General features: G+C 35.2%; 1 protein-coding gene across 2 annotated transcripts; it reads left to right on the top strand.

Moving 5' to 3' along the window:
- Positions 1-2,317: 2,317 nt before the first annotated feature.
- Positions 2,318-11,510, top strand: LOC126694539 (uncharacterized). 2 transcript variants are annotated; one of them, XM_050390875.1, is made up of 9 exons: positions 2,318-2,603; positions 5,228-5,299; positions 6,037-6,126; positions 6,714-6,756; positions 8,116-8,222; positions 9,293-9,388; positions 9,812-10,002; positions 10,126-10,195; positions 11,192-11,510. In XM_050390875.1, exons 1-9 carry the CDS (start codon positions 2,424-2,426, stop codon positions 11,300-11,302), a joined length of 960 nt encoding a protein of 319 aa, XP_050246832.1. In that variant the 5' UTR covers positions 2,318-2,423; the 3' UTR covers positions 11,303-11,510. The 2 variants fall into 2 exon arrangements, with proteins under 2 accessions (XP_050246832.1, XP_050246831.1); XM_050390874.1 differs by lacking the exon at positions 5,228-5,299 and adding an exon at positions 5,101-5,172 and having other exon boundaries at positions 2,321-2,603.
- Positions 11,511-18,682: the final 7,172 nt, after the last annotated feature.

Here is an 18,682-nt window from a genome sequence, read left to right as displayed (position 1 = left end):
TTTAAATAAAATCTAATGAAAGATGCTTCTTCTTAAAATGATTTCGTTTTAAAAAAAAAATTAAGAAAAAACTAGAATTTATTTGTGGAATTTTGAATTTTCCCCCTAAGCTTCTCTATTTTCAGAGAAGTTATTCAATGCATCTAGTGGAACACGTCAACATAATCAAGTGATCCTCACATGACTCTACAATGCGTGTCCTCTTCAAACTAAACAAATTATTACATTATCCGCAACCTTCTCCCTTACACATGTCCGCAGGCGCAGCTTAACCTCTTTGAAGGGAAACTTCTTTTGTTTTTTTCCCGCTTAAAATTGAATAAATAAAAAAATAAACCTATAATTATGGAGTTTTGTTCCTCTTCATATTCAGGCTCACACATTCTAGTACATGGTTGCTTAATGATCAAAGGAAGTGTGAATATGGATTCCAAGTAGTTTCAACAAAAATGATAATGAGAATGCAAAATGAAAATCTTCAATTTTGGATTTCTCATTTTGGCTTTAAGAAAAGAGAAATGAAAAATATATTATTCACACTAAGCATTTCACTAAACCTAAAAATATTATCAAATAACTCATTTTTTTTTTTAAATTACATTTCGCTTTCTTGAATACTAAAATGCATTTTAAGATAATTTTAACTTATGGCGTCAGCTTAACACCGATTTTATATCCTTCGATCATTAATTTCTCTTAATATATAGGTTACTTAGGTACAACTACATGCAGCTGCATTTATTGTGACAACTTTTCTCCTTAACCTTTTATTTTTTTCAACAAAATAAAAGAAGGACAAAATGTAGAATGATTTTATAAATTTGAATGAATCTCATGAGTTATAAAAAGGCTCTTGAGTCTTGATTATAATCTCACTTAAGATTTTAAAAAGGAAAAGAAAAGAAAAAGACAAAATTGACCATTTTGTGTCACTTAGGGCATGTTTGGTAGACTGTAATAGGTATTGTAATGTAATAGTTATTCCTATAGTTTAGTTATTCTTTAGTTTGGTTATTCTTTAGTTTGGTTATATTTTTATTACAAAGAATAATCATTCCTTATGAATAGTTATTCTTCAAAATGAGGAATAACTATTCATCTTTAAAAGGTCATATTAGCTATTCCTTAGTAAGAACAATAATTTCAAAACTGAATATATTTCCAAATAAATAAACTTTTCATATACATCTAACAATTATAAAAATAAAAAAATCATAAAAAATAACACATATCTCTCTTAAATTTAAAAATAACAAATTTTAATGAGATATAATTGCATGAGTAAAAATTTTCATAAAATAAATGTTAAGTTTCATTCTAATGTTATAACTCACAACCAAACTAATGAATATGTTTAGTTATTATATTACAACATATTTTATTCCTAATAATAAAGATTACAAATTCTATCGTAATTCTCATTCAGTGTACCAAACGTACCCTTAATTAAGTCCTAGGGATCATTTTGAATATAATTTCACTTTCTTTCTAAAAATAACATTTAAAATTAAAATAAATTCTAATGCTTTCTCTTAAAATTGAATTTTGTTGGGGGTTAAAAAACCCTAGAATTTATTTTCCTCAAACGACTAGCCAACATTTGTCCTCATTTATTGGATTTTAATATGGTCTGATGTGGTGTTATTTGATACCAACTACCTTCTCCGTATTTAAACTAGAAAAAAGTTAATGGAACTTCTAAAGAAATTGATTTAAGAAATATTTTTAGTATTTTTTTTTTTACAGAAATTAAAAAAGTAACTGATTTTTTGATAGGTTTTATATTTCTCATAACACTTCTTTTGTTTAAATGAAAAATTTTATATGAAGATAATTTTTTACATTTTCTTGTATTTGGTAGTATAAAAAAAAAATTAAAAAAAAACTATCTCTTTAACTTCCCTTATTTAGGTAGAAGATAGAGTTATTTTCCACTAAAATTTGGTGAAAACAACTCTATCTCATCTAATGCTAAATAAGGAAAGTCTAGAGTTAGTTTTTCGACTCATTTTAAGATTGAAATCAATTTTTTTTTTTTAAAAAAATGTGATAGTTTTCTAGTAAATATTTTTTGAGGAATAATTTGTTTTTCAAAAAATGTTAATACAAAATAATAGTATCAAATTTTTTTCTAAAATTATTAATTTGTTAATTAAGAAATGCCTTAAGTCACACGTAAACAACACACGACTAACTTATATTACATTATCGGATTATCCACAACAAAATCCCCACTCCGAATTGAATTGAAATTTGAAACATCAACGACAACACTGACACGCACATAAAAATTCATTAAAAAAAAAAAAAAAAATTGTAACCTGTCTCTTTCCTCTCTCTCTCATATCTATCTTAATATTATTTTCAAAAAAAAAAAAAAAAACCATAGAAAGTGCGAGAAAAAGTCACGGTTTTGGCAGCCGATGGCGAATCTACCCCAATCGCTCTCCATGAACGCGCCGTTCGGAGGTCCGAGCGCGTCTGCCCCAGGCGCCGCCGGTGCTCCGCCTAGCAAGGACCGGAAAATGGCATCGGCCGAGCACTTGGTGCTCGACCTCAGTAACCCTGATCTTCGAGAGAACGCTCTCCTTGAACTCTCAAAGGTACCAAAATCACAAACCCTAAGATTTTTTTTCTATCGCTTTTTTTTTTTTTTTTTATTCTTTTTTTCAAAGTTGATTGCTTTATCTGATATATTGCTTATTAAAAATTAGGTCTTTATGTTCATTTTGTGTGTTTGGTAATGTGGAAGATAGGGTTTTTGATTGTTTCAATAGGAATTTTGGATTTGAAAGTTTAGTAGAGTGGAAACAAAAAATGGGGGATTGATGTTAGTTAGCTTTCTTTGACTGACCTGTGTTTGGTTGCGGGGAAAACTAATGAGAAGAGAAGAAAGTTTAATTTTTTTTTTTTTTTTTTTAAATTTCATTCCGATTGAGAAGATCGCCTCGTCTGAGATAGCTAGTTGTATTTAGAGTGGAGATTTATTCTGTTGAGGGAGAAAGAGAAGGGCGGGGAGTTCAAATCGAAGTTGCTCTAGGAAAATATATATAATTTCTTGGTTACCTAATTAGATATTTGGTAGGACAAAAATTTCATCCAAAAATTCCTCCGAACAACCACGCACTGATACAATGATCATCCACCTAAACTCTTAATCACATCATGTATTTGGTAGTCATTGGACCCGACTTGTTTAAATCATTTAATGAGTTGTGTTATTTAAAATACATGTAGATGGTCATCTAATGGCCGTGTAATGGGTAGGAGGAGATCCCTCTAAATTGGTCTAGAGAAAAAATTTATCCAATCCATTAAGACAAAGATTGAATTTTTGATGGATGCTTTAGATGGAAATGTTAAATTTGGCATGTTAGGTGTTCTGTTTTATGAAAAAAAAAAAAAAAAAGCCTAAACAAACAGCTGTATCGTGTATGCAATCATGGTTTTGGGTTTGAATTTTTCAGCCGTGTTGGGAAATAAAGATTGTCATAAATGGCATGAACACATACCAAACAAGTAGACAACATGGGCCATAACCTCTAAATTGGCATGATGGTCTCATTCATACTTGGTCTGAATTGGTTTTCATATTTGATCTTGAAATGAGTAGGACGTAAATGACAACCAACATCGCATGCAATTTGCAGTATCGATTTGGAAAATTTTGGGGAGTGGGATGCTGGAATGGGAACTGAGCTGGTTTCTAGGCCTGATGGAGATGGTTTACAATATTTTGGATTGACTATCGTAGGAGTCGTTACACTACTTTATAATTGAAGAATATAGATAATATGCTAACATCTAAAATATTTTTGATTGGTAAGTTTACACATGCACCTAGTGGGTTTTACCCACAACCTTACCCTTCACCCTTTCTTATGCTAAGAGGATACTTTTTGAGCTAGATCTTGTTGGAATATGCTGACATTTAGATGCACCTTAAGAAGAAAACAGTTGTGATAGTGTTTGTTTAATATGACTGCATTCATCACCTAACTGACTAACTCATTGGGCTTGTACCTTCAGTAACAGCTTGCTTCAACTGTAGAGGTGGTATCATTTTCTTCATTTTGGATATTAGGGTTGAGAAAATGGCGTTTAGGTATTTTCTTAAGTTTTCAAGTTTAAAGTTAAAATGTGTGTTATATCGACCTTTAAATGTAACATATATGCCAATGTATCCTAAACTTTCAGTTAGTAGCATTGAATTTAAACTTTGATGTCAAAATTTCATTGCTATGGGCGATGGCCAAGAGAGAATTTTTTATCATGTTGGCGATTAGTGTCTCAATTAGGAAAATGTGAGGATCAAATATTTGGATATTTTTAATAACCTTGTTTCAGTGTTGTTTTCATCTGGATTTGCTTCATTCAAACCTTAGATACTCTTAAAGATTAGCAACACATTGATTTCATTGGCAGTTAAATCAGTGTGTTGTTAGAAGCTAATAGGTAGTTAAATCAACACCAACACAACATATCTACCTCAAATATTAGTCACAAGCTAGCTTTAACTATCTCTTGTACCCAATGAAAAAGTGGGTTTTGAAACAAAGACCCCAACCTCCATTCTATTTTTGTTGATGAGGAGGTGCCATTTGAGCTAGAGCTCTTTGTGTTTGTTTTATTTTTCAAACACTGTCTTGCACATCTCTATTGTCATTAAACACAGTATTCACTCCCCACCCCTCAATTCTGAAAAAGATAAAGGACGTTGTTATCTCTAGTAACTTGAAATTTTAAATTTGTCTCCTTAACTTGAATATGCCTAGAGACATGTGATTTTCCATAACCACTAGGATAAATTTACCTAGTAGTTTGATGGTACGCTGCAAGAGGTTTTGATATTGAGATTACCTGTGTACTTGTGCTTGTACAAGAAGATTTCATATTTCTTTATCATAAAAGAAAAAAAATTGGACTTTATTGCCTAAAAAAACAATATAGATACTGAGCTACTTGGATTTGTGCAATGACTGGTTTTGTTGAAGTCTTTGTATGAAATATGCCCATGTTCTTATCTTTGAATGGTTATGCGATTAAGCTGTTGTATGCTGTAATTATAAACTTCTGTCTACCTTTGGTTTCATTTTTTAGAACAAGGAATTATTTCAAGATTTGGCTCCTTCCCTGTGGAATTCTTTTGGTACTATTGCTGCACTTATACAGGTATGCCTAATTAATTTATGTTTGTTTTTTTTTCTTTTTTTTTTTTCTATTTTAGAAGAGAGAATTATTTCAAGATTTGGCTCCATTGTTGTGGAATTCTTTTGGTACTATTGCTGCACTGTTACAGGTATGCACTTTATAATTGTCAATTTATTCTCATTGGTTTTATTTTCTGCTCTCTCTCTGTCTCTCTCACCCTGTTTTTCACAGTTGTCATAAATAAATCTATCTTAGCATCTTATGTATTTGGGATTATAAAATAGTTACCTCAAAATTTCTTCCAAGTTTGATAGCAAAATTTGATGGTTTCTGCTATCATACATAATTTTGCCAAGCCGTTACTGTATTTCCTGTTTACGATCATTAGCTGACAAAAGTAAGGGTGAATATCAATAAGTGGGGTGGGAAGGTATGACGGAGGACTAAGGCTGAATTATCTATGTTTATTGTTTTAAGATTATACTGCAGTTGGGTAGTTGATTTAAATGGTCAATCTTTATTGTCACCTCAGTTGCGGTTGTATATATCGATTTATTTGGGTAAAAATGTGTTTCAAATTGTTCCCCGCCCCCCCCCCCCCCCCCTTTTCTTCCCTCTTTAATAAGGATTTAACATGTCAATTTGTTATCAATGAAAATATTTCATTGTGTATGTTGTTGTTATATATTTTGCTTGTACATATTTCGTGTATATTGTTTGTCATTATATATAGATGTTTTCAGTGAAAAAGCAAAGTTATTTATTTGCTCTTGTGATTATGTATATTGCTTGCTTCTTTCTAGAAGTTGAATAATCCAAAATTGGATTTACTGACAGGGGATTATGATGTCCTTTCCATGATGTTGAGCCTTTTTCTACTTGCAGGAGATAGTTTATATATACCCTGTATTGTCACCACCAAATCTAACTCCTGCACAATCGAATAGAGTTTGCAATGCTCTTGCACTTCTTCAGGTAAAATTTTTTCCACTAATTTTGGTTTGTCAGTATTGTATGAACTTTATTTTTCATTTTCTTTGAGTTGACAAATGTAACATGAGCTTTAAATACTGATTTTTGAGTTGGATTGTTCAATTGTGATGATGAAGCACCTTTGACTTGATTAAATGTCAGTGTACATAATGTGGTCCTCACCCCTCACCTTAAATGGATTGAGAAGACTATGCCAACAAGTTGTTAGAGGAAGTAACTGATTGTTGTAGGTGGTTGAACTGTTGTTGCTTATTGCATAAGACCATATGATTAATATTTTGATAAACAATTCTACAGAATGATAAACTCCCTCTTCAATGAACAACTTGTGCAATTGTAAAGTTCTTCTGCATGTATTGCTGTGAATTTTGACAAAATATGTTTTGGTTTTCTGTATTTTAGATATGATAGCCATGCTACTTTTTTTTTTTTTTTTCATTCCTCCCTTGCTGTGGACATGCTTAATCTCTTAGACGAAAAATGTATATTGCAATTGTTGCTGTTTATTATTAAATCTTTATATATAGGTCATGCTGATGCTTTGTGTTCTTTTCATTTTTTTCTTACAGTGTGTAGCCTCTCACCCTGACACGAGGATGTTGTTCCTCAATGGTAATTTATTGATATCTTTAACATGTGAATACTTTTTTACCCACTTCAGTCTGGTCTTATATTCTTGATGCAATTGCATAACATGTGAGAACAAAATTATTTGTTTTGCTTCTACGTGGAAGTCTTTAATAGTGTTATATAGAAGTTACTTCATTTGCATTTTCCACATGTTGCATACAAAATGACCAATCCCAGTAGTATCTGGTGTACCCTATAAACGAGATCAACTATCGTTAAATTATGGGGTGCAGCTAAGCTGATGGTTGGGTTGGAAAATGATTGGGGGATGGGCCATGGGTTTTTTTTGGGGGGGGGTTTGGGGCCTGTAACTTCTCTCTTGTTAGTCTTATTAGATAATATTTTTGTGATGAAACCCATAATAAAAGTTTATTCTTCCTTTCTGCTAGTAGTTTCTTTCTTCCACTTACGTAAAAAAAATTCCTTCCACCAAGGTCACGTGTCCAATTTTTAGGGTGTGACGGTTTGTGACTGAATGACTGCTACAAGGTTATATATATTCTCACTATTGATAATGTGATCAAGAAGGCCTTAACTTTAATAGGCTGGTGCTGCTTATGTTGGTGTAGCGGGGAAACAGTGGATCATGTGTTGCTATACTGCAAGTTTACTTATGCTTTGTGGGGTGAAGTTTTTATCATGTTTGGTGTCCAGTGGGTGATGCCTTTTTTGAGTGGTGTTGGGTTTGGGGTTTTACTCATTGTACTTCTATATTTGAGTTTCATTCTGCTCTTAGCTTTGATGGTTGATTGACGTAGGACAAATTGGGGGAATTTGTTTAGATGTGTTTGTGGTGGGCTTAGGGTTAGGAGAACTTGTAGATCTAGGTTTAAAATTGTTAAAGAAGGGTTATAGGATTGTGTTAGGAAATGAAAAGTGGTTTGATGAGTTATTTAATGGCTATTTGGTAAAAGAAAGCAAGTGGGGATTTAGGGTTTTGATAGTTAAAAGAAAAGGGTTGAACTTGGAGTTGTAAGGAAGAAGGAAAGGGGAGAATTTTTGGTGTTCAAGAGCTGTATGAACAGCATCCGTGAACAGTAACTTTAAAAAGAGAAGAAGAAAAGAGAGAGGAGAAAAAGAGAGAAGATCCAACAAAGTCCAATGTCCCTCTATGCTCAAAACATTGCAAAACTTGAACATCTTGTACATGGAACCTTTTGCTTATAGTAAATTAATAATGTACACCATTATTGCTTAAAAAATAAAGAAATAGAGAAAATTTTGACCTTTTATTCATAAAAAGATTATCTGCTGGCAGGTTCATAAGAGTCACATGTTATGATTATTTATGCATAGGTTTCAAGAAATGATTCTTTCAACTGACCCTTTTTTCCTTTGCAGCTCATATACCATTGTATCTGTACCCCTTCCTTAATACAACAAGCAAGTTAAGGCCATTTGAGTACTTGAGACTGACTAGCTTAGGTGTCATTGGTGCCTTAGTAAAGGTATTTCATGCTAGCTGACATTGTTTGAACTCATGGTCATTCTTGTTTTATTTCAGTTGATAGTGATATGTGATTTTGGAGGTGTATGATTGTATCATGTTCAAACAGATATTAAATTCTGAATAGAATATTGACATCCAATTCTTAGCTAGTACTTAGGCGTAATGCAATATGATATCTGAAAATAAAAAATATTGTAACCTAATGTATGCCTTGGCCCATATCGATGAATTTCTTGCACCCAATGCTTGGATGCTTGCTTAACTGCCAATTTGGTGTGACTTTGATGTTTGAAATCCATTTATTTTCTGCTTAATCCACAAATTGAAAGATGAAAAGAAAAGGAACTATTCAACCATTGGTTTTATTAATCTTGGGCAGGACTGAAGTAGATTTTAGGAGAAAATTTAATGAGACAAAGAAAACGGCTGTACAAAACGGTTACATATTTGATTTTTCTATAAGCAATTTAGATGGATTCTTGTGATTATGATGGAGCCGATAAAGAATAATCTATATTATGCTCCATTTCATTTATTCTATTTCAGATATTCTTCATCCCTAAGCCCTAAAAAAAATTCAGATATTTTTTTATATAATTGATTGTTAGCCCTATCCTATATTGTTGGTTCTCTATTCCATTTTGGGGAGTCCCAAAAGATAGCCATCTTTGAAAAGTCAATGGGTACAAATATTGATAACTTTCTTATCATTTACTTTTAAAAAGTCAATATCCCTCTTTTATTAGAGTTTAAATTAATGAGTGTAGATTTGGAAATGAATACTTTTTATTTGAAAGGCAATGCATTTTATGATGTTCCCCAAAAAAGTACAATTTTCTAAACAAAACCACCAATATGGGATAGAGGGAGTTTCATATTAATACCTAGTTGCAGTTTTGCTCATACTCCCCCTTTTTGTGTACACCTCTCTCTCTCTCTCTCACACACACACACACACATAGATTGATATATTGTGTATCATAGTAACTAGCATTTCTATGCCATTGCTCATATATCTGTTACTCTTTGACTCTTTTTTTAAAGTGCTCTTTCTTTTTCTCTTCCCAGGTTGATGATACAGAAGTTATCAGTTTCCTCCTCTCAACAGAAATCATTCCACTCTGCTTGCGCACCATGGAAATGGGCAGTGAATTATCAAAAACAGTTGAGTTTCCTGATTTATTTCTCTAGACTTCACTAACTAGACAGTCTTGAGCATGAGGTGGCATTTTAGAGTTTAAAAACACTCTGCATCTCATTTGTTCCTGTCAGTCTTGGCATACTGCACAGATGGCATATTGAAAATCAATGAAAACCAAAATTTGTTCCCTTTTTCTTTTCATTTTAATTTATTATTTCTACATTAATCTTTTTCTCTGATGGGTGTTGCTGCCAAGCTGCACAGGAGGCACAGGTTTTGGATTACCTATGGACACACATTTCTTGCTCATCAACATTTCTAACTGTTTAAGTCGGTCATTCGACTTGTCATCTTGTCATCTTTTGCCTAATTAACAAGGCCATGTCCAAAGTACTTGTTATCATATTTTAAGGTTCTTAAATGTCTGACAAGTTTTTTGATGGCAGGTTGCAACATTTATAGTTCAAAAAATTCTGTTGGATGATGTGGGCTTGGATTATATCTGTACCACAGCAGAACGGTTTTTTGCTGTAGGTAGAGTTTTGGGGAACATGGTTGCAGCCCTTGCTGAACAACCCTCGTCCCGTCTTTTGAAACATATTATTCGATGCTATCTTCGTTTGTCTGACAATCCAAGGTTGGTTAAATAGATTGCAATTCCAGTTCTCAAATTATGCTGCCACATCCTTCTCCTGCGTAGATTTCTTCTTTCTCAAATTTTTTTTTTTAAGGGAAATGTTCTTTGATTTTTATGTTGCAGGGCTTGTGATGCATTAAGAAGTTGCCTTCCGGACATGTTAAGAGATGCTACCTTCAGTAGTTGCCTCCGTGTAAGTCCACCCCCCACCCCCCTCTCACTGATTTCATTCCTAAAGTAGGTTTTTTTATTTTGTGAAGTTCTCTTGAGAGTTTTGTGGAGAAGGTTAGTTTTTAGCCTTGTATGTATTATTTTCAATTGAGCTTTATCGGTAGCTATGATTGTGAACACAAACGCAATCAGGGGCGGTGCTACATGTTAGGCCCCCCCAAAAATTTTGAAATTTTTTTTTTACTATATAGAAATATTTAACATTTTAATAATTAGCCCTCAAAAATGGGACTTAGCCCCCCCAACTATTTGAGTTGGTCCAATAATGTTCTTAAAAAAAATTGTCCAATTTGTCTAGTAGTTATAGAGAACATATTGTTTCTCAAATTCATTTTTTATGGTAAAATGTGTTCTCATATTTTTTGAAGTTTTGGATTATTTATGTCTTTGAACACTTTATTAATTCAATTGAAATTTTTTTACTCACAACGGTAGACAATTTGGTAACTTATATTGAAAATGAAAATTGTAAAGATTTCACTATGGAAAATGGTGAAAGATTAATTTAATTCTATGAAACATTTAATTTTAAGGATTCATTATGAAAAATACTAATTTTTTGTGTGTATAGAGACATGTGTTTGTGTATGTGTATAAAAGTTTGTATAGACTAATAAATTAGCAACACAAATCGGCCCCCCCAAACAAAAATTTCTGGCTCCGCCCCTGAACGCAATTATCATGTTTTGAATGGACATGGTAACACCTTTTGTCTTATACACAGGGACAATGACTAAGTATGTTATCTTTCTAGTTACCTTTAAAGAAAAAAAGGGTGGTTAGTGTACCTGCATTCAGAAAAAAAGCATACATGGCAAAACAATTGAGAGAATTTGACTGGTTGCTAGTTTCTTGACCAAAAGCAAATCACTTAATTCTGCTTATGTTTATTTTTAATTTTACTTCTCCCTGTTGTTTGCCTATTTTCCAATTTCATGATTTTCATTTATGCTTCCAGGAAGATCCCACAACAAGGAGGTGGCTGCAACAGTTGCTTCACAATGTTGGAGTAAACCGGGTTCCTTCACTACAGGCTGGTGCAGGATTTGATCATATGATGGTGAACTAATAAACATTATGCAATGTTTTGTCCGGCTTCTCATATGTTTTGTTTTTTTTTTTTTTTAAATCCCTGCTCTAGATTGGGTAGCATAGGGAGAGTCACCTATCTATCTTTTCTTTGTTTTTTGATAACCGTTTATCTCTCTAATTTAATTTAATGCTCTAACTATGCGATTTTTATCTTGTAATTAGTGAAATGGAATCCAGTTTGATTATCTTTGTTAGTCTGTAAGTCTTCTATGTAGTTCTTAATGAATGTTGTGGAAAAAAAAATTTCGGCTGTTAATTTATAAGCAAGACATACAGTCTCTCATAACAAAGTTCTGCTGGTTGGGTTGTGGATTATAAACTCTACAAAGGCTTTGTCTATTGTATCTCCTTACCTGCTTGTCAGATTTCAGCGTAGCCTTTCCTGCCATTCTCCTTCACCCCGAACAGAATAATTTAAGGGGCCTAACCAAGAATGCTTCATTCCGTTTAGTTTATTGAGATTTTTTGCAATTGCTCTTCCCTCATGGGAAATAAAAATAACTATCGTACATCTCTTTCTATCCCGATGAAGTGGCATGTTTAATTTTTATATATCGTGATTGGTATATAATAATTTAAAAAAAAAATAGTGTTGATAGTTGGTTTATGTGAAAAAGATTTTACATCAATAATTACTTGTGATCTTAACTAATTGGAAGACGCCAACTTGCAAGTTGAAAGACGCTAACTTAGGTTGTTTTCTATCTATTTTTTTATTCATAAAAAAATAAAATAAAAAACCTGTGATCTTAACAATTTTTAGAAAAGGAGTTGCGAAAGCATTATTAGCAATTAATATATGAATTAAGTAATGAATTGGGAAATGCTTATTTATTCTTCCTGTCCAAAACACTAAGACACCACATGTTAAGGGATTAGAGCATTTCCAGGAGAGTTAAACTTCATTTTGTATGTGTTTTTTTAATTATACCTTCTAATAGATTCTCTAGCTATTTTCTATCCCATTTAAACATTGTTTCTTTAATCTTCCTTTGTTATTTTTATTTTATATATATATATATATATATATAATATTTCTATATAAATTCCTAATGGTTATATTATTAAAATCTCCCCCAATAGTCGTATTTCTCAAGGAAATTTGTCATTTAACTTGATTTTAGCAACTATTTTATTAGTTAGCAGATTTTTGAAATATTTTAGTAAACTAGCATTTCGAGCCTTAGAGGCTTGAGTTCAGTGAATAAACTTTGATTCTTAGAGACTCAAGTTTTAAGCTGATGTGGAAGAAAAAATCCACGTGGAACTCGAGTCTCCTCACACTAGCAAAACCAATTAATTTTCCATCTCTGGGAACCTCTCACCCAACTCCTACATTCGTTCTTCTCAAAAACACCAGGTTCCACTGCCTTCATTCTTCACCCTAGCCACTGCCTACGTTCTACTCAAAACCCCCAAGAACCACTGCCTTTAACCTTCTCAAAAACCCTAGACTTCGATCTTCTGGGCATGGATGTTGATGGTTGCATAAGAAGAACGAAGCAATGGGTAGGGTGTAGGTGTTGATGGTTGCTTAAGAAGAATGAAGTAGAACAATGACAACATCTTTTACGGAACTCGAGTCTCTAAGGCTTGAGTTCTACGTGGATTATAATTCTCAAGTCTCCAAGACTCGAGTTATTCATGGAACTTGGGCCTTCAAAGCTAAAGATACTAATTTCCTAAATAGTTTCAAAAACGTGTCTACTAACTAAATAATTTCTAAAATTGTGTTAAATGACAAATTTCATCCATATTTTCCAATCAAATTATGTTAATGTTTATATATTGTGATTGGTATATAATAAAAAAAAAATAGTGTTGATAATTGGTTTATCTGAAATAGATTTTACACCAATCATTACTTATGACCTTAACTATCTGGAAGATACCAACTTGCAAGGTGTTACTAAGGTTATGCTCAGGTGAAACACGCTAACTTAGATTATCCTCTATTCATTTTTTCTATTCATAAAAAATAAAAAAATAAAAAACTTGTGATCTTAACAATTTTTAGAAAAAAGAGTTGCAAAAGCATTATTAGCAATTTATATATGAATTGGGAAATACTTGGATACAGCGTTTAGATGGTATATTTTTCATTCTTAAAATAAATTCAAAACTGTAAGACACTATACGGTAAGGGATTAGAGCATTTCCAAGAGTTAAACTTACTCCATTTTGTATGTGTTTTTTTAATTACACTTTCTAATAGATTTTATCTCTTTTCTATCCTATTTAAATATTGTTTCTTTAATCTCCCTTTGTTATTTTTATTTATTTTTAATATTTCTATATTAATTCTCAATGGTTATTGTGGGGCCCAATGATTTGAGGCCCTGGCCCATTTATTCATCGAGGCCCAAGGCCCGAGCCGAGGAAGGTTGTAGCCCAAGCTCGGTAATACGAGTACAAAATAACCTTGGGACACAGCCGAGGACGATTCAGTCCTCAGCATGTCCGAGGTCTCACTGAAAGGAAGGGCAAAAACGATATAGGAACAGTTTGAAAAAAAAAGATCTAAAATATCTAGGTCAATAAAGAGGAAGACGCTGGATAGAATAACGGCTAAGGACAAAAGGAAAGCTGCCCTGATTGCCATTCAATACTCTGCACCTGACAGAGCCATACTCTCCAGCTTTTACAACCACCCCCAACCACTCTGGATATGGGCTGATGGGACAAGTATCAATCTTGGAAAAGTAGATCCTACACGTGGACGAAGGATAAGGGACACTTGCTAGTATAAAAGGAAAAGTAAGCAATCCATATCAGAGGCTGAGAAAAATGGCTAAAAACCAGAACCTCCCAGCCCGCCTCCAGGAGAAGGACTCTTGGGGCGAAAACGACTTAATTGTGTATGAACACCACGAAAAACCCACCGTCCGGTGACCAAGGCCTAGCCTTTCAAACCCACGCTCTACAAATGATATTGTTTGGACCTTTTCACGTGCGAACCCAATATCGCTTTGGGTCGTTACAAATCGAGTCCTTACAATTGGCGCCGTCTGTGGGAAAGGTTTGTGTGTTGGCATAGGCGGTAGGTCGAGACAGTTCCCTTGTCGTTTCTAACAGCCGGTTGTAGTATTCTAGTGTAAAGTTCCACTAGGGGCTATGTTTCTTTACTAGGGGCTGCGCTTCGTAACGTCAGCCGCACAGATGGTTCTAGGGGCTTGGCCGAGGAGTTAATTCCCCTAAAAACCAAGGTCTCATGCCATAGCCGAGGGGTTAATTCCCCCAACTACTTATAAAAACTGAGTTTTGGACAGAACCAAGGTATTGTATGGTCCTCGGACTCAAACCTATGGGGAAACCAACTACTTGGAAGTAAAAACTGAGTTTTGGACAGAACCAAGGTATTGTATGGTCCTCGGACTCAAACCTTTGGGGAAACCAACTACTTGGAAGTAAAAACTGAGTTTTGGACAGAACCAAGGTATTGTATGGTCCTCGGACTCAAACCTTTGGGGAAACCAACTACTTGGAAGAAAAAACTGAGTTTTGGACAGAACCAAGGTATTGCATGGTCCTCGGACTCAAACCTATGGGGAAACCAACTACTTGGAAGAAAAAACTGAGTTTTGGACAGAACCAAGGTATTGCATGGTCCTCGGACTCAAACCTATGGGGAAACCAACTACTTGGAAGAAAAAACTGAGTTTTGGACAGAACCAAGGTATTGCATGGTCCTCGGACTCAAACCTATGGGGAAACCAACTACTTGGAAGAAAAAACTGAGTTTTGGACAGAACCAAGGTATTGCATGGTCCTCGGACTCAAACCTATGGGGAAACCAACTACTTGGAAGAAAAAACTGAGTTTTGGACAGAACCAAGGTATTGTATGGTCCTCGGACTCAAACCTATGGGGAAACCAACTACTTGGAAGAAAAAACTGAGTTTTGGACAGAACCAAGGTATTGCATGGTCCTCGGACTCAAACCTATGGGGAAACCAACTACTTGGAAGTAAAAACTGAGTTTTTGACAGAACCAAGGTATTGCATGGTCCTTGGAAACAAACCTATTGGGAAACCAACTACTTGGAAGAAAAAACTGAGTTTTGGACAGAACCAAGATATTGCATGGTCCTCGGACTCAAACCTATGGGGAAACCAACTACTTGGAAGAAAAAACTGAGTTTTGGACAGAACCAAGGTATTGCATGGTCCTCGGACTCAAACCTATGGGGAAACCAACTACTTGGAAGTAAAAACTGAGTTTTGGACAGAACCAAGGTATTGTATGGTCCTCGGACTCAAACCTATGGGGAAACCAACTACTTGGAAGAAAAAACTGAGTTTTGGATAGAACCAAGGTATTGTATGGTCCTCGGACTCAAACCTATGAGGAAACCAACTACTTGGAAGTAAAAACTGAGTTTTGGACAGAACCAAGGTATTGTATGGTCCTCGGACTCAAACCTATGGGGAAACTAACTACTTGGAAGAAAAAACTGAGTTTTGGACAGAACCAAGGTATTACATGGTCCTCGGACTCAAACCTATGGGGACACCAACTACTTAAAATCAAGTTTTGGACAGAACCAAGGTATTGCATGGTCCACGGACTCAAACTTATGGGGAAACCAACTACTTAAAATCAAGTTTTGGACAGAACCAAGGTATTGCATGGTCCACGGACTCAAACCTATGGAAAGGTCAGCTACTTAATAAGAATTCTAAATTGCTCAATCCGTGGATCAAGTACCAGAAGAGGTCAAAGCTATGAAAGTTATTAGGAAGATGGTGAAACGCCTCATTACTCGGCAACCTGAAGGGGCTGTTCATTTTTGGGTTATATGTCCTCGGGTGATTACCTCCTACACCGCACCGAGCATTCAGCTGTCATCTCAGCTATTTTTGGGGTAAGTATCACTTTCTCAGGTCGGCATTATTGTGCCAAGCAACTTTGTTAAGTTCATAATAATATGTTTTCTTTAGTAAGGGTTTCGACCCTAAGTGTCGTTTGTTCAGGTTGGCATTATTGTGTCGAACAGCTCTCATAAGCTCATAGTAGTATCTTTTATCTTGGTAAGGGATTTTGGCCCTAAGTATCACTTCCTCAGGTCGACATTATTGAGCCAAACAATATCATTAAGTTCATTATAAACACCTTTTCCTCAGTGAAGGTTTCTGCCCTGAGTGCCATTTATTTAAGTCTGCATTATTATGCCAGATAGTTCCAATAAGCACAGAGCAAGATCTTGTTATTTACTGAGATTTCGGCCCCAAACAGCGTTCATAGTATAAAAATAAAAAGAAAGAAGTTACAAGATAGTACGTCTATTCACGGCATAACTATTTCAAAAGAAGAGATAGAATATACGAAATCAAGAAATGACGACCTTTATTAATGTAAAGAGGTGTTACAGTGTACAATGAAGGGCTTAAACAAAGCCTATATAGAAAATGAGTTATAAAAACAATAAAAAATAATAGCAAACAAACAGAAATCTTTTTAAACTCTGCTCCCAAGTCTTTCCAAACTCTGCCCCAGTGGCACCCATATTGAGAGGAGGACCTTCCTTGGTGGGAGAGGAGAAGAAGAGGAAGAAGGAAAAACATCAGGATGGATCTGGTGGTGGAAAGAAGAAGAAAGAGAGTCAAAAGGAGGCACCAGTGAAGGAAGAGAGGAAGAAGCAGGGATACTTTGTCCCTGCATCAGTCCTAACTCCTAACACGTTGGTGCCATGTTAGCTATGCTCATAAGAGAGCGGCTGGTACTGATAATGGGAGATCCCAGCTCAGCCGCACCAGAAGTTTGACGCGACGAGCCCCTGCTTCGGATTTTGACTGAAAGAAGGATGAGAGATATCTTGAGTCTCTCCCATCCCTGTCCTGACCGAGCCATTTTGAGCTTCACAAGAACGTGGCATTTCTGGGAAAGGTATGGTCTCTTCATTCCCACTCCTATCTTGGACTTATCACGATGCAAGGTGTGAGCGATCAGATAAGGGAAACTCTAGGGGAGGCTAAGGATTTTTAGATTTCAGAAGGATTAAAAGGGTCTCTGTACAAGAGAAATAACCTCTCGCTTTTCTTCTTATGTGAAGGGCAAGACGGAAGGTATTTAATCTGTCCAGATTTCCAAGAAAATCTGTAAATGAGAAAAATGCCCGTTCCGCTTCCCCATACCGTCAATAACCGTCGAATTTAAATAGTCTCGTAAAGGGAAATCATTAAAGGTGCGTTTTGGATAATCAAACGGCAGGAACGCCTTATAAATGAAGTCAAGGGAATGTCTCGTAGCCCGGAATGTTCCCTGGGTAGATTAAGAGACACCAACATTAATAAAGGACAGAGTTAAACGAGCCGTCACAAAAGCTTGGCATTACCAAAACCCTCCTCCCCAACTAAGAGGTTGGACAGTAGGATTTTGAGGGGCTATTGTGGGGCCCAATGATTTGAGGCCCTGGCCCATTTATTCATCGGGGCCCAAGGCCCGAGCCGAGGAAGGTTGTAGCCCAAGCTCGGTAATACGAGTACAAAATAACCTTGGGACGCAGCTGAGGACGATTCAGTTCTCGGCATGTCCGAGGTCTCACTGAAAGGAAGGGCAAAAACGGTATAGGAACAGTTTGAAAAAAAAAAGATCTAAAATATCTAGGTCAATAAAGAGGAAGACGCTGTATAGAATAACGGCTAAGGACAAAAGGAAAGCTGCCCTGACTGCCATTCAATACTCTGCACCTGACAGAGCCATACTCTCCAGCTTTTACAACCACCCCCAACCACTCTAGATATGGGCTGATAGGACAAGTATCAATCTTGGAAAAGTAGATCCTACACGTGGACGAAGGATAAGGGACACCTGCTAGTATAAAAGGAAAAGTAAGCAATCCATATCAGAGGCTGGGAAAAATGGCCAAAAACCAGAACCTCCCAGCCCGCCTCCAGGAGAAGGACTCCTGGGGCGAAAACGACTTAACCGTGTATGAACACCACGAAAAACCCACCGTCCGGTGACCAAGGCCTAGCCTTTCAAACCCACGCTCTACAAATGATATTGTTTGGGTCTTTTTACGTGCGAACCCAATATCGCTTTGGGTCGTTACAAATCGAGTCCTTACAGTTATATTTTTAAAATCTCCCCCAATAGTCATATTTCCAAGGGAAGTTTGCCATTTAACATGATTTTAGCAACTATTTTGTTAGTTAACAATTTTTTGAAATATTTTAGTAAACTAGAATCTTAAGCCTTAGAGGCTCAAGTTCAATAAAGAAACTCGAGTCTTAAAGACTCAAGTTCTAAGTTGACGTGGAAGAAAAAATCCACAAGAAACTTGAGTTTTTGAGACTCGAGTTCCTTACACCAACAAAATCAAACCCAACAAATTTTCCCATCTATGTGAAACTC

Source organism: Quercus robur, chromosome 8 (genome assembly GCF_932294415.1).
Source record: "Quercus robur chromosome 8, dhQueRobu3.1, whole genome shotgun sequence".
NCBI classification, from domain to species: Eukaryota; Viridiplantae; Streptophyta; class Magnoliopsida; order Fagales; family Fagaceae; genus Quercus; species Quercus robur.
This window is presented reverse-complemented; position numbering and strand designations above follow the sequence as displayed.